This window comes from Mchenga conophoros, linkage group LG15, assembly GCF_057382185.1.
Source record: "Mchenga conophoros isolate Kocher_MC1m ecotype Shallow Benthic linkage group LG15, M_conophoros_male_GT1.1, whole genome shotgun sequence".
Lineage (NCBI taxonomy): Eukaryota > Metazoa > Chordata > Actinopteri > Cichliformes > Cichlidae > Mchenga > Mchenga conophoros.
The window spans coordinates 23,286,430-23,302,592 of record NC_140540.1 but is presented as its reverse complement, the minus strand read 5'-3'; the positions used below and the strand labels follow the sequence as shown (position 1 = coordinate 23,302,592).

Below are 16,163 nucleotides of genomic sequence, written 5' to 3'. Positions count from 1 at the left end.
AGACGGAGAAAAGAGCGTGTAAAGTTCACCCACACAACATCCAGTGAAGATTTGCCTCCTCTTTCCTAAAAATTATTTCTTATTGACATTCTTGAGCCTTTACTTTTGGAAAATATCATAAATTTCTTTTAAATATAGTATTTATTAGTCCAAAGACTATAGTTTTATTTCTTCTATGTGGAGGTTCAGTGACAGGAAGACCGCTGGTCTATAGCGCCCTCTGGTGGCAGTCTGCATGAACAGAAACACTAATGCTAAATTCTAACTGTAAATAAGATGTCCTTTATTAAGGTCATATTAATAGGTAAAGAAAAGGTTAGACAAATAGTAAAAAAAAAAAAAAACAATAGACAAAAATGTATGTAAAATATAATTTAATTAATAATATTATAAAAAAATCCTTGTAATAGGATGTTTCTTGGAGATCACTCCTTCCTTGTTTTGGGTTTGGGGGCTGAAACAGACAGAAAGTTTAACACTGTGAGAAAAGAAGAGAAGGAATAATAGTGTAAAAAAAGCAACAGTAAAGTATGAAAATATAAAACATTTTGATAATGGAGCATGAGGAGGAGAAAAAAAAGACATGCAGAGTGGTTTTGTTTTTCACCATTTGGATTCTGCTGTTTGTAGAAAGTCTTCAGCATGTCTACGGCTTCCTCTGCTCTGTGACCTGAAATACACTGAACACACACACACATATAATACACACTGCACCACACAAGGACTTTACATTCATGTAACTCTTGAACATCCCATTCAGAAAAGGAGCTGATCTGCTTGCCTAAAGATTTCTGAACTCAGCTGCAGGAAGCACAAACTACTCCACAAACATGCAGGCGGAATCCAGAAAGACATCAGGAGCAAACACTGACCTTGAACTGGGTCCCAGTGTGAGGCAGGTCTGCAGAGGAGACATCCAGGACTGAGCCGCAGCCTCCGAAACGCTCGTTCCTGCAGCCATACACGATCACGGGGATGTCTGACAGCTGGTAAAGGAACAACAACTGAATCCCAACACACACACACACACACTAGCAGAGAGGTGAGGCGAGGATACTGAGGAGGCGCAGCGCTGCAGCACACATTATGCATGGCTCCACGGTGACGTACAGCGTTATCCGCTCGCACACGCTCTTCACGTCCAAGCTGCTTTGCCAACACCAGTCCAGGACCTGATCCAGAGCGACCATCTCAGCGTGCCGAGTGGCCTGAAAAAAACCACCACGCACAAAGAAACGTATGCAAACCTCAGGTATCGTGTTGACGCTCAGGTATTTGTTCCTCTACTTCATTAAACAGCTGATTGAAACTCTGATATATCCCATCATACTGATGCTCAAAAGCCAATGGCGAGTGTGACCCTTAGAGTGGCTTTAAATTGATTTGGTTGCAGTTTTTAAACAGAGGTTCAGCCCTGAAACTTTCAAAACTTACAAAAGACTCTTTGTAATTTAATGAGATGGGCTGAAATCATTAAACAAAAAAGCACAGCTGATTCTGTGGAGGTCAGGTGGGAACTTTTTGCACTTCGGTCCAGATAAGGTGACGCTTTAACTCTGAATTTCTTCAGCAGTAAAAACACTTTTTGATACCATCTCTCTTTGCACTCAAATGTAAAGCTGAAAGGATTTCCTGTACCTGTATGGACTTTAAAAATAATGCTATTCAGACTTTAAGACAAAAATGACCCAAGCAACCAAATAAAAGGAGCAAAGTGTTTTCCCTTTTGCTCATCTTTCATCAGACATGATGCAGGGACAGCGGGGACTTTTCCTTAGTTTGAGCCACATTTACTTGGGAGGAAAACTGTTCACACCATGAAAGGATTTTCTCAGTTATGGGCTCTCACTCCACACGCCGCAGAGGACTCACTATTGCAGAGTCACCGGCTTACTTAAGGACAAATATTGATCAGTGATTGATCTGACACTCGCAGATTACAGAAACTAATTAGGTCGGTCAAAGCAAACTACACAGTGGGGGATTACTGTACAGAGACCATCAACCCAGACCCTCTGGGACCTGTTTGTTCAATAGTTTGAACAGATAATTGTTCAAACTATTGAGCTTGTTACATTTTAATATACCAATATATTATTTCTTCTTCTCCTCACCAATAGTTAATGTATCAGTTCTATAATTTATTCATTTTGCTTTGTCTTAGTTGTTGACTTATGAGTTTTGAAAGAAGACCACTCATACATACATCTCCATTTGCAGAGACAAATAACTGTGCTGTACACTTTGCCTACATTTTTAGTCTCATTGACTTCATTCCTTCCCTTCCCCACAACTTCGTCTTTGTAGACCATGAGACATCCGACAGGCACCTCTCCATTCTCCAGAGCTTCTTTCGCCTGCAGCAACACATTTAAAAAGGCAGTTAACAGGAAGCAACTAAAGATGGAAAATTGGTTAGTGTTAAGAAGAACTTCAGAAGAGAAAAATCCCCAATACACCTGTGCACAGATCTCTGGCTGCAGCTCACAGCTTTGAGAGCGTGGTGTCTTTAGGGTTCTCTAGATTAAACTTTTAGACATTTCTTAATATCATAAAGGAGGCACATTAAATTATTTTTAACATTATACACTAATTATTAAGGATTTAGGGATTATAATAGTGGATCATCTGCCTCCTGCCATCTCTATCATCCTCCTCTGCCATACTAACCCTTCTTTCACTACATCCATGAACCTCCTCTGTGGCCTTGCCTGGCAACTCTGCATTCAACACTCTTTATCCAGTAAATGTTCTGCACATGTCCAAACCAACTCAGCCTTGCCTCTTTATCTCCAAATACTTAAGCTTTCCCTCTGATTTCTAATCTTGTGCATCCTGCTCACTGCAACTGAAAATCTGAGCATCTTCAGCTCGGCCTCCTGTATTTTTCTCAGTGCCACATCTCCAAACCATCACAGCAGGTCTCACTACCATCACCTTCACTTTTACTCTTGCTGCTGACCTTCTGTCAACAATCACCCCTGACACTCGTCTCCACCTGCTCCATCCTGGTTGTACTCTCTTCTTCATCTCTCTTGTGCACTGTCTGTTGCTTGGGATGGTTGACCTCAGGTATTTATACTCGTCTACCTTGACTATTACACCTATCTCGTTCTCATTCACACACAGATTTTCTCTGATTTTCATTACACTCTCTTCCACCTGTTTACTACAGATCACAGTGCTATCTACAAACATCCACGAGGTTCACGGAGACACCTGTGTGACCACATCTGACAAATGTTTACATTATTTATTATTTACTATTATAAAGAAACTTTTTTCCAGCTGTATATAATATCACTACTTAATCCCTAAACATGATCAGAGCCTGGATAAACAGCAGAAAAAGGGCATCAGAGGGCTATAACAGAAAAACTGAAATACAAATAAAGACATCTAAGTAGCATTACTATATAAAATTATCTAGAAAAATAACCAATACCTCAATCAATACAATAAGGCAAATAAAAAAATAGAAACTTCGTAGTTCACATACCGAGTAGTTTAAATGAAAATTAAATAATTACTTTAAAACTGCAAATTTTACAAAACAAACAAAGTCGCCGTGACTCGGCTGAAGAGTTAACGGAGTGATTAAAAACACGAGCTCACCATGTCAAAAGCTCTGGCCATCCACCTCTCAATTTCCTCTTCACTCGGACAGAACAGCTCCACAGACTCTTCTTTACTACCCTCCTCTGTTCCCATTTCAACTGCTGTGACCAAAACTCAATATAAAAAAGCTGCATATAATACACCTGCTAATTTTTAATTCCTGTTTTACCCGTAGCCACGCCGATGTAACGAACTCACACCGGTGGGGGGAAGATAATATTGGACGGACCACTCGCTGCACCTGCGCTCCACGCTCGTTCTGGTCTAATGACGTCAAGTTGATGACTATTGTGGAGGGATCTAAACCGGATGTTATCGATTTTACCCCCAAAAATAAAAGAACAAAATTCTTTTAGTTTATACAGGGAGAAACTAAATTTTTAGGGCTCGATACGATTCGCTTATAAGATTAAAAAAAATCTATTGTGTTTTACTTCAGAGACCAGTCTGACGATGGTGACAAACTAGTGTCCCAAAACTATCTATATATTAGATATTCATTTTTTGTTTTCGTCAAATTTTGAAATATTTTATTTTAAAATTTGTGTATCAGTTTTGCAAAGCTTGTATGTGCATTGGTATATTGCATTGTATTGTATATTTTAAAAGCATTTAAAAATATTAAGTGTTTTTTCCTTGCCTAAATAAATAAGAATGTTTCCAGGAGCCTTGTTGCAGACACAAAGTCACTTTATGACTACTGTAGTTCGACTTGTGGTTTTATTTTGACATAAATAACCGGAAGTCATTACAATAGTTACCATGACCAAAGTACTTTGGCACTTTTGAGAGTTAGCAAGCTGCTATCCGAAACATGTCCGTAAAATAGTAAGAAAGAATTTAGAAATAGAGTTTTTGTTGTTTTAGTTGGTGGCCCTCTCTCTGTCCGAGGATGTTTTCGTCTGCGTGGAATTTTATAAAACGCCATAAAAAGAAATTTATTTTCACCGGAGCTCTAATTGGAGGTAAGTCATGTTCCTGTTAGCCGCCGTGCTAATGCAAGACTGCAGCAACACGCCAGACTCCGCAGAACAGCCTTTAGACTGGGCTTTTTATCCCCCTGTAAAATAAAGACGGAAGAAATGCACGCTAACCCATATTTCAAAAGCATAAAGAAAGAATGGTATTTGGTTTATTCGGAATTTGTTTTCTCCATCGTGCCGCAGAATATTTAGTGAAACTACCCTGTTTTTTTTTTAACAACCCACAAGGTGTGTTTGCATTGAAAAGACCTTTTTAGGAAACCAGTTAGTTTCACCGAAATTAACACTGCTTTATGTGGTAGTTGATTACTAAGTTAAATATTATTCATTGGAGTTCTTACTGTGTATTTTATTTGGGGCTCTTTAAATAGCCAACAAATGAATGAAGTTTGGTGTAGCTGTTCATTATTCGTGTTTAAAATTAAGTAAGTGTACGCTGACCTCCACATAACTGCTGGCCTTTTATCTCACGTGGCATTATGGAAAATTCAGTGTCACTTACCATATTAATTGATAAGCTATAGCATCTGCAGCAAGTCGTAACATATGCACACATTTGTAAGTGGGATCCGGTGGCTATTTGACTTTACTGGTTTAAAACTGAGTGGTAAATATGGGGGTGGGGGGGATCTTGGGCCCAACAACTTTTAACTTTGGAAAGAGGGTCAGCTAACTGATCTTGCAGTAAATGGTACATCTTAGAGGTAATACCTTTACCAAAGGGTGATCTTGAAAGCAGTGCTTCCACAGGGCTGCCTGCAGGACAACTCATGGGGCTTTCCAGCCATTTTGATAAAGAACTGCGCATTTGGACATATCTCCAGAATTGATTGCACTGCAAATTATATAGCTTAACAATCTGATCGAAGCTCAGGAAATGTTTGGTTCTGCGATCAAATAAATGTGATACATAGAGGATGCCTGCCTTACGCCACTGTAGCCAGTCAACCTGTGACCCACCAATTAAAATTCTTTCCCCATAAAGGTGCTAAAGGTGATTTAATGAAGTCCCAATGGCTCGTCCTATGTAATTTGCACCATAATGTTTTCACAGTTACAATTATTGGATGGTTAGGTTTAGGGAATATACTTTTGAAAAACAGTGTTTATCCTTGCACTGGAGAAACTTGGAGAATCCATTTCAAGTCTCATTTCAGCTGTTACATTTTACACAGTGATTCAACACCTTTAATTTGTCACAAGTCTGTAAATCTGCTACTTAAAGTACAGCCCTCTGGTATTATTCCATGTCATAAATATCTGCAGGGCAAATCCTGGTTAGCTTTTGCATCGTACCAAAGCCAAGGATAGTTTTCTGCATTTGATGTGACCTCATTGTGCTCTCTGCGTCCCTCCTCAGGCGTATACCTTCTAGGTAAATATGCCCAGAAGAAGTTCAGTGAGATCCAAGAGAGGGAGGCTACAGAGTACATTGCTCAGGCCAGAAGACAGTTCCACTTCGAGAGCAACCAGAGGACCTGCAACATGACTGGTAATTATTTTACACTTGACCTGGTTATGACTAACAGTTGACAGAAAAAGGTGAGGACCAACACTACAGTGAAAGTTTTAAATGTGTTGCAGTGCTGTCCATGCTCCCAGCGCTCAAAGAAGCCATCGTCACGCAACTCAACTCAGAAAGTCTCACAACACTACTCAAGTCCAAGTGAGGAAAAAGCTTCTTTAACTTGGTCAAACAGTAGTAGTACACAAGTTTATTGTTTAAGGCTACATTTTTCTTTTGTTTGTTATTTTATGCTGATTATTGCAGTTGTTGATTTTATTCTTGAGGAAAACATTAAATTTTGAAATTAGCACAAGTTCATGTAGTGAAATAAATGTGTACAGTGGCTGACAACCATTTCCCTCATTCACATCTACTTTACAGACCGGCTAATAAACTGGAGATCTGGGAAGATTTAAAGATCATCAGTAAGTGTTTTTCAGTTCAGATGTCCCTGAGTGTATCTGAGTAAAATCTAAATGCCTCTAAATAATCTAATAATAATAAATAATAATTGACTTATTGGATTTAAAAACAAACACAAGAAAACTTAAAATATGATAACAGAACTTGTCGTTCCGTTCAGGTTTTACACGCACAGTTGTGGCGGTGTACAGCACCTGTATGCTGGTGGTTTTACTGAGAGTCCAGCTGAACATCATTGGAGGATACCTGTACCTGGATAACTCAGTGGGAAAGAGCACAACGGTGAGGAGCACAGTGACTCCTAGAACTGATTGACTGTGTGTAAAATGATCAGCTGCAGCTCACTGTGTCAGGAGTTTTGGAAACTGTTTGGAAAGAGAGATACATATTAGACAGGTTAAATATCGGTCTGATAATATTTATCCATGATCATAAAAAATACACCTTTTAAACATTACCTGGTTTCCCCAAAAAAGCCCTGACCTGTTGTGAACCTCTCGGGCTGTCCTGCAGTTTCTGAGGTGATGAATTGTGGGGTGGTTTGTCTGTTGGAGAGTTTGGAGCCCAGGGCAAAGCCTTGGGTTCTTTGTCATGCTCCATACATGTCCACTGGCAGGGTGGACATTGTTTGGGTGGGTGGTACATGTCAGAAAATATTTCCCACATCTGTCAGTGATATGAGAATGTGAGAATGCCCATTTCTGACCTGCTAGTTCCCAGTTTGTGTCCAGTTATGCTGATTTGTGTCAGTCTGAGAGTAAGACGGGTAATATTTTGGTGTACCCACAGCTAGGAAATACTCATCCTGTGTACTGACTCCTGCACCAGAAACCTGTTTCCTGTTGTAAAATGAAAGATTATCTAAGGTTTGTGTGAAAATGTTTGAATCGATATCCACATATGCCAGGACCCAAGGTTTCCCTGACGAACATGTTAACAGGTTAATTTGATTCCCCAGTAAAACTGGTGAAGCTTTTCGGTGCAGTGTAACACATGGATGTGATTAAAGAGAGCAGCACAGCAGTGCTTTTTGCCTGAACTGAATAACATAGAAGAGAATACGTTAAAGATTTAATTAATGACCTGTTGATTAAAATAAGCTTAGATTGGCTCAAAAAATCTCTGCCTGTTTAAAGCTGAGGTGAATATTATTCAGGAGTGTGTTGTGTGTCTGCTTGCAGACCCCTCTTGCCCCCCCAGACGTCCAGCAGCAGTACTTGTCAAGTATCCAGCACCTACTGGGAGACGGTATAGCACTGACACAAAAGCATAAACCTGTAAAATCCTTGTTTCCATCTGTCAGTGCAGGACTCTTGTAGTAACAGACTTCTGTCTCTGTCTCACACTAGGTTTGGCAGAGCTGATAACGGTAGTGAAGAAGGCGGTACAGAGCTCACTGGGAAGGTGATCTGCAACAATTATTCTCTTCATTATCCATCAGTGATCTATAAAGCAACAGAACAAGTTATTAACAACGTAGCTTAGGCTGGTAAAAACAATGTGGAACAAATTCTTTGTATTGATCTTTGTTGTGCATCTTTTAAATTAAAAAAATCAATCATCAAAACATCAACGTGGTTTATTTCTCATCTCCAGCGTGTCTCTGAAGGAGACCTGGTCTCTGCTGGAGCTGGAGCAGCAGCTGAACTGGATCAGAGCGGAGGTGGAGGCCAGCTCGAGGCGGTCTCTGTCCTGGTACCTGCTTGCAGATGACGAGAACGTGCTGGCCGATCAGGTGACTGCTCAAAGCAGATTTACACTGCCGTTCACGGGAAAACCCCATTACAGAGTCTTACAGATCTCTTTTCTTCTGCTCCTGTAGGCGTGCGGGCTCACAGAGAATGACATTATGACCATAAAGCTGCTTAACGAGACTAGAGACATGCTGGATAGGTAAATGACACACCTGTCTGTAGGTATGCTTTAACAAGATTGTGTTTGTGCTCCTGTGAAAGGTGAATTTCTGCTTTTTGTGTCTGACTTCAGTCCAGACTTCACCACTGTCCTCAAAGTCTGTCTGAACCGAGGTTTCTCCCGTCTCTGTGACAACCTGGCCGAGTTCTTCCGCCCGCCTCCAAGTGACTCTGCCCCCAGCTGTGCACCTGATAGGTAAGCCATAGACACCTGTTTTATTTATTTGTTTTACTGCTATCATTTGCATTTGAAAAATGGAGAAATCTTATTAAATCCCTACATATGTGATAGCAGCTGGAGATATTATTATTCTGTCACTGGAGTTTGGTGACCTGAGGGTTACACTATGAACAAATTTCAATAACGCCGGGCTTTCTTTGGCTTCGTTGGCTTGACAACTGCTTCATTCTGCTCACATAAAACGGGGCACTTCATATTCTTCCACACAAAATAATCCCTATGTGTCCTGCATTCGAGCAGCTGCAGTTCCAGCAGTGTTAAACAGACCAAGCAGCAGATTACCATCAAATATTAAGACATTTATACAATTTCATTCCTGTGAATGTCCCTCCAGCAGAGAATCGATATTGCATTTAAAATGTGCTGCGAGTATAAGAATAAGAAAATGTGGGCCCTCCTGGCGATTTTAAACTAAACCTCTGAGCATAACCAGCTCCTCACCAGGGCATATATTAAGTATGGGTTGACGCAGTGATTTAGACAGGTAACCAGAGAGCCAGTTTCACAAGCTGAAACTGAAAATGCACAAATGATTTAGAAGATTTTAACATTCAAGTCAGGTCTCAGACGTGTACTTCGGTAGTTCTTTTTAAGCTTTTCCTTTTGGAATTCCAAAATGGACATTAATATAGTCCTACCTGTTCAGGAGGACTACATTAACATCTAATGTGCTTCGGTTGTTTGGGGTTGTTAGATATGATTCTGTTTAGGTCGTGATCACTCCTCGGTTTTGTCTGAACATAAATACCGGCCATGTGTAATGTAATGTAAAACACACTCCTTATACACATATTAAGTGTTATGAGGTGGGTGGGGGTTTTTTTTTGTCCTTGTTATTTCCCAGCAAACATTAGCATGAAGTGGGCATTACCTTAACTTTGCTGTCTTTTTCTGTGTTTGTGTGTTCAGTCTGTCTGCAGTCAGTCTGCCGCTGGCAAAGATCATCCCCATCATCAACGGTCAGATCAACACCATCTGCAGTGAGACCCCCAGTCACTTTGTTCAGGTAACATCGAACACCAGACGGTGGAGTGAACTATCAGAGTGATGTGCAGTATGGCAAACAGCCAGATTCAGGGTGAAACAGTTGGAACAGGCAGCTGCTGTGGCTGTTAGTTATCTGTCAATCGGTCATTGTCCACACCGTTTGCTTTTTGATTTTCTTTACTGTTGGGAGCGTAATGTTCAAACATGTTCCAATCTGCTGACAGGTGCAGCTCTCATTTCAGAATACACATGTTAATGAGTTCTAGAGAATCACTGTCAGATTGGTTATGAAATCTTTAATCTTGCACGATCCGTTTCACTTTCTTTAATGTGTTTCAAACAGTCTTAGATTATTTTATTCTTATTCATCTGCACGTTTGGGCTCTTTATCAAACCTTTATTTTGATTGAAATTATTTAAGAGGATTGTCTGAGTATATATAAATTTTTTTTTATTTCCAAAAAAGTTAGGATTTGTGTAACATGTAAATAAAACCAAATCATTTATATCCTTTACTTAATAAAAAAATTGTACAAAGACAACATATCGCATTGTTTAACTGAGAGATTTGTTTATTTTCACTTTTATTTTCTTACAAACTTGGTTGTATGTTAATCAAACATGTTTAAATCTGTGCGATCTCTGCAGGAGCTGCTGATGAACGACCAGGTGAAGGAGTTTGCAGCCAATGTCTACGAGACCTTCAGCACGCCGCAGGAGCTGCAGAAGTAATTGTCTGGATTGGACGAGATGAGGAGGAGAAGCAGAGGGAGGATTCGAGAGGAAGAAGAGTGGAGATTATTAAAGTCCTGGATTGTCAGCTCCTCCTGAGACACTTTTCCTCCTCAGCATCTCGCAAACTTCTCACTCCGTGATTTGTGGCCACGGCAGGACAGCAGGGGTGTTCAAGCTCAGCGCCGTGATGAATTACCAAACGGGAGGAGGAAGATGAGACCTCCACTGAGTCTTTAGTCAGAGCAGAGCCTGCAGTCAACTTTAGGACCATTGCTGCTTGGGAACTGGAGTCCCATTTAACCCAGTAAGGTGGCTTTTGTTTGCTCTGCACCTCAGCTGTGTGTTTGAAGATCAGAAGAGTTTACAGTGTGTTTCTCTTTTTCTGTTCAAACTTCTGTAGTGGCCTGTTTGTAAGATAGGTCAGGTGTGGACACATTTCTGTTATTAATCAGTATTTTTTATTGTGGGGTTGCTGAAGCAGATGGTGTTTTCAGAATATTTCAACTTAAACTTGGATGAAGAAGCTAATGAAAATGTCATGGATAGTTAAATCTGTATGTTTGTTTTCATTCTGGGAGTGTCACATGGTGATGGAATGAGAGTAAATGACCCATTTTTAGAGCTCTACAAACATTGGGAGGTTTGAAGGGTGCTGATGGCGTGAGGTCTCTGGTCACAGGTTGATCAGTCAGTGCACAGTGGTTTGTGTCACCTTTGGACCTTTTTTCACATGTTTTCACTCCTATTTACTGGTTGAGTTTGGGCACTAAAATTCATTCGGCTGGTCTTAGGAAAAGACGTGGTGGTTTGGGTTGAAATGGGGCGCTCCACAACAGGATATGTGTGAAGCATGACAGGCTGGGAGTGACAGTCGTATGTCACCAATGCTGTAATCCAGTGTATATAGCTACGGAAAGAGACAGTGTGCATAGCTGAGACATGCCAATGGCGTTGTCTTTCATCCTGGAAACACCCAGTGTAGTTAACTGTTTTTTTTTATTTTTTATTTTTATTTTTTTATATGGAGCTATAAATTACATAAAGACTTCATTGAATTTTAATCTGTTTTCATGCTACAGATCTGTTTTGGAGGCTCTTTTAACTCTAACTTCTGCAGTTCCTTTGTTGTCCAGAAGGTGTCACACTTCTTCAACTGTTTATATGCTTATTTCCAACTTTTAGCTTCACATGAAGTTGCTTCCCCTGTTTTGAAGTTATTGGTATAATATTCTGGTCTTTGTGAAAATGCAGCATCATTTTATTTAAATGGCACAGATATTTTTCTCATTAATTTCAAGTTAATGTTATTTTTGGTGCAAAATCTTTCTAATCTTTCCCATTTTTCTTATGCTCATGTATTTGACCACTTGGCTTTAGACTCATCTGTATAGACACAACAGGACTGTTATTCAAAGCCCAATCTTTCTCCTGTCGTCCTGCTGTGCTACATATTTTCACTCTCTGCCTACACATGCTACATCAGGCCCTTTTCTGAGACATGGGCGCATACCTCTCACGGTGATGGAAAGAGCAGCTGTGTGTGCATTTGCAACAAGGGCAGACAAACCTTTGCACTCTTTGTGTGTTGTTTGCATTGTTTCTAGAAAAGTGTAACCCAACCTTTGAATGTTGGATGGTGTACCTACCCCTGGGCTGTCCTCTGAGAAAGAAACGTCTTTTGTATTTTTGAAACAGTAAAAATTCATCCGGTAAATCAGAAACTGAGTTTGTGAGATGAATTGTTTTATGAAATCGAACTCACAAGCAACTCACAAGGATGCACACTTGTATATGCCTTTCCGTTAGTATGGCAGCGTGTATGCAGTCTTGTTAAAATGAATACTAGTTAGGCGCTGGTATGATTGCAGTTTTACAAAGGAGCAGCCACTGTTTGCTTTTAGATGTGAAGCTGACACTGAGATGCCATCGGGTTGTGGGGAGGAAGAAGTGCATGTGCAAAAGAGTTTAAAAGAAATAGTCACACCTGATCAGCTGATCGTGTAGGTAGAACTGTGATAAATACTGCACTTTGAGCCCCTATGAGTCACTGAGAGGAATGAGATCGCAGAGAAGTCAGTGCCAGATTTCAGTTTTGAATTCTGTCTCCATCACAGTTTTCATATGATGTGTGATATGTTATGTCTCATCTGGCTTTGATTGCAAGAATTTACAACATCCAGCCAGGTGTATTCACTCTCATATCTGCTGCATAAAAATCTCTCCTCCTAAAAGTCTTAATTTAAGCAAAGTTGGGGATCACTTTTGATGACCTGAAATGCTCCTGCAGCTGTAATGGAGAAAAACTTAGTCGAGTCAGACTAAGTTTTCTAAGTCATCCCTTATAGTCGAGTCTGACTTTCCACTAATTGTTTGTCAAGGCAGATTTTTCCACTTAGTTTCCTTCTCAGAAGATGAGGAAACATCAGGTGACAGTCCGACTAACTTAGTTCCTGGTTCCCGAGTTGCGTAATAAACGCAGCAGGGTGAGAATGTAAAACTCTGTATTTAATCACAGATGTTATGCCTTTTTGAAGCATAATGTCCTGAATGACAGCTGAAATGTATGTTTGTATCAATTTATTAAAGAGATAATACATATGACACGTGATTTCATATACTGTCTTTCTTTTGTGTATTTTTAAAGGTTCAAACTGGAAATTGTCATGGAGTTTTTGTGCCACTAGGGGGCACTCTACTGTGGGCTCTTATCATCCTCAGATAAGATCCCACATGTTGGAAAATGCTGGTATTGGAAAATGATCATTGTGGCTGTTAAAAATTGTGTCACTCTTGTGACGTATGAAAGGAATAAATAATCTTTTAATTACTTACTTTAGTGGAAAGATTTTCCTAAAATAGAAATAAAACATTTTGTAATCACAGTCACATTATTTTGTTTCCACTGTAGTCTTATGGATAGATTGAGACAGCCTCTTCGTGTGTGCTATTAAACGCCCAGCTCATTGCTTTCTTGCATTGCAAACCACGATAAGGCTGGCTGAACTTGCATTATGATGTGAAAAAAGTTGGTCACACTGAAAATTAAGACAAAAAGAGAAAGCAGATTAAATATTGTCATTATTATTATTCAGATGTAGTTTGTGGATTAACTTTTTCATCAGAGTTTAAATTTTTCTATTTGCCGACTTGATGTAATGTTGTCTGTATTTAGTTTGATAGAAGTGTAAGTTTACTCGCAGATCTGATGCAGTTTATTATGACCTGAAGGTTAAATCTGATCAGAGAAAGTTGAAGAGATTACAGCTCACATGCCCTCGAACATATCAAACCCATCATAAACGCTCCAGTTAAGCTTTAGAGTTTTGGAAAATCACAGTGTGGTTATAATGTGCAACTATTCCAACCAAAACGGAAAACACAAGACTAAAACCCTTTTCCACTAGTGCTCAATTTAGAACCAGTGCCATCGACTTCATCGACCACATTTTGTAGCACTGATTTGGTCTTACCGACCACTCAAAGTGACTTTATGGTTAGAATTCGATTTTTAATCTAGAGTCACACAGCATGTTATCTACTCCATAGTCAATTTAGAATAATTGGTTAACCTAACATGGACATGTTTGGCGTAAATCTATTCGGGTACAAGGGCAACATGCAAACTCCACATAGAAAGCGGAACATCACTAACTAGTGTCTAATAAGAAGTGTTGCCACCTTGATCACCCAGTGATTTTTGCCGTTCCTCTAGCTGACCACTTTTTGTTCCCATATTGGAGTTTTGCACAGACAGCATAAAAGATTGACACAGCCAGGCCTATGCTCCAGCACACTGCCAAGTCTTTTGTTTTGGGTGGAAGCCAACAATATTTAGACAAGGGTACAAGAGGCTTCCCATCAAAGCAAGCAGTGCTTATCTAGTGAGAAGTAAAAATCAACATCAATTAAAATAAAACGATCTCTCTCGTTTCATCTCAAGCATCATCGCAAAGCTTCGCTATTGCATATTTACCACCTTTTTCATTACTGCCATCTTGTGGCCACAGTCGGCCATTGTCTCTGCAAGCAAAATTATTTCCGCTTGATTACAGAGGTGGGCGTTCCCATGGGCATGTCTGTATCCCATTAAAAATAAATGAAGCTTCTGAAGTTGAGAGGCAGTCTTCTTTTTCTGGTTGTTTGTCCATGTGCATGTGTGGATAAGCCTCTGGTGTTTGACAGGAAACTGATAGGAGACTATCGTGCTAGGCAAGCTGCTGCTGTCTCTGCTTTCACAGTTCTGAGATCAGTTACTATGTAGACTTTGTGTGGAAACAACTAGCATTACCAAGTAGATCAGCACTCGCATTCAGTTATAACAGATACCTTTGTCTAGCTAATCACGTCGGCCAACATGTAAGACACATGAAAGTTTCAGTAACTCATTTTAATAATTCATCACTAATGAAAGCGTTGATGATTGAGAGGGGACCTCCTGCCACGTCCAGTTTAATAAAACTGTAATGCTGAATAGATGCATGTTCCATCAGCACCAGATTAGTATCTCTGAGAAATCACTTGATTGATTAAATCTACAAAGTTTAACCATCTGTCTTGCTAATGTCCCACCTTTATTTTTCATTAATATTTGATCCGCCTGTAGATATTGATAAATACCCACGTCACACTCTACTCAAGCTTTTCAAGCTGTTTGTTTGAAATAAATATACTTATTAAATTCTTATTATAATCAAGTGGCATGCCTGTTTCTGAGCAGATTTTTAGAATATGGTGGATTGCTGTGTAGCTTATTTACAGGAAATTCAACCTTAAACATGTGAATAATCTTCAGCAGTAATAACACTGATGGGAACATTTTGCTAGAGAATAAGTGCTTTTACTTTTGTTATTATTAAGGATCTGTCTTTGTCTGTGAATCATTAGTGCCAAAGGAAAATGCTGGGCTTGCATCTCAAAAGGCAACAAACCTTTAAGCTTTTTGTTCTGGCTGGCTCCACTTTACAAAGAAAATTCAAACAGCTTGTGGGTGGGGCTTCCACATTCACAGCCGGAGCTGACCTTATTAGGGATATATCCTCTAACTCTGACATGACAGAGCACAAAGAGTAGAAAAAAATGGCTGAAACTGGGCATTTACAGCAGCCTGAAGCCCGTGCATTTTGCTCACAGCGATTACTTGTTCACCTTAGGGCTGCCACGATTAGTCGACTAGTCACGATTATGTCGACTATTAAAATCGTCGACGACTAATTTAATAGTCGACGCATCGTTTGAAGCTTTGTAAGATCACAAAGGACGCAGGAATGAGTAGTAGGATTTAAGAGTGTAATAACGGACTGAAACAGAAGATGGCAGCACTGCATGTACAAGGATGCCAGCTGCCGTTAAACCCCGAAGAAGAAGAAGCTGTGTCCCAGAATTCATAGCGCAGCCCAGCGCAGTTGTCAACAATGGCGGCAGCTAGTTAGTTTTAACTTTACTCTTATTATTCTTTCTTGGTCACAAAATAAACGTTTAACATATTTTCAGGCGAGAATGTAGCTGTGTAAACCTCAAATATCTGCTCAGTTTATCAAGACACCACATATTTTCAAAAGCGCTCCGACGTTTTCGGAGACGTCTGTTACCCGCTAGCTCGTTAGCTAGGCGGGGGCAAGGCTAACTAGAGCCGTGAGAACACCGGACTCCCGGCAAATCATTTTCAAACCCACCGCCGTCTTTCGCTAGTCAGGTTAAACATATATATAAGTCACTTAGATAACTTAAAAATGTTATTGTTTGGCTTTCTTTAGTAT

At 39.9% G+C, this 16,163-nt stretch overlaps 2 protein-coding genes across 3 annotated transcripts; one reads left to right on the top strand and one right to left on the bottom strand.

The window, feature by feature from the left end:
• Positions 1–357: 357 nt before the first annotated feature.
• On the bottom strand, positions 358–4,124 carry adat2 (adenosine deaminase tRNA specific 2). 2 transcript variants are annotated; one of them, XM_085247013.1, is made up of 7 exons: positions 3,788–4,124; positions 3,616–3,719; positions 2,253–2,357; positions 1,058–1,208; positions 873–979; positions 608–680; positions 358–454 (listed from the first exon to the last, which is right to left on the bottom strand). In XM_085247013.1, the coding sequence occupies exons 2-7, from the start codon at positions 3,709–3,711 to the stop codon at positions 426–428; spliced, it is 561 nt and encodes a 186-aa protein (XP_085103139.1). In that variant the 5' UTR covers positions 3,712–3,719; positions 3,788–4,124; the 3' UTR covers positions 358–425. The 2 variants fall into 2 exon arrangements, with proteins under 2 accessions (XP_085103139.1, XP_085103141.1); XM_085247015.1 differs by having other exon boundaries at positions 608–670; positions 3,616–4,076.
• A 239-nt stretch (positions 4,125–4,363) lies between these two features.
• On the top strand, positions 4,364–13,015 carry pex3 (peroxisomal biogenesis factor 3). Its single transcript, XM_085247012.1, has 12 exons — positions 4,364–4,583; positions 5,962–6,093; positions 6,186–6,267; positions 6,490–6,533; positions 6,692–6,813; positions 7,713–7,779; positions 7,881–7,935; positions 8,128–8,266; positions 8,354–8,424; positions 8,518–8,640; positions 9,595–9,691; positions 10,321–13,015. The coding sequence occupies exons 1-12, from the start codon at positions 4,511–4,513 to the stop codon at positions 10,402–10,404; spliced, it is 1,089 nt and encodes a 362-aa protein (XP_085103138.1). The 5' UTR covers positions 4,364–4,510; the 3' UTR covers positions 10,405–13,015.
• The last annotated feature ends 3,148 nt before the right edge of the window (positions 13,016–16,163 follow it).

Bases quoted from the DNA above. Each gene is read 5' to 3' on its own strand.
- pex3 (XM_085247012.1), top strand. From the start codon at position 4,511: ATGTTTTCGTCTGCGTGGAATTTTATAAAACGCCATAAAAAGAAATTT. The intron at 7,936-8,127 runs GTGATCTGCAAC...TCTCATCTCCAG, and splicing joins GTACAGAGCTCACTGGGAAG to CGTGTCTCTGAAGGAGACCT. The intron at 8,641-9,594 runs GTAAGCCATAGA...TTGTGTGTTCAG, and splicing joins CCCAGCTGTGCACCTGATAG to TCTGTCTGCAGTCAGTCTGC.
- adat2 (XM_085247013.1), bottom strand. From the start codon at position 3,711: ATGGGAACAGAGGAGGGTAGTAAAGAAGAGTCTGTGGAGCTGTTCTGT. The intron at 2,358-3,615 runs GTGAGCTCGTGT...GTGTTGCTGCAG, and splicing joins TGGCCAGAGCTTTTGACATG to GCGAAAGAAGCTCTGGAGAA. The intron at 1,209-2,252 runs GTAGGCAAAGTG...GGTTTTTTTCAG, and splicing joins AAGTCAATGAGACTAAAAAT to GCCACTCGGCACGCTGAGAT.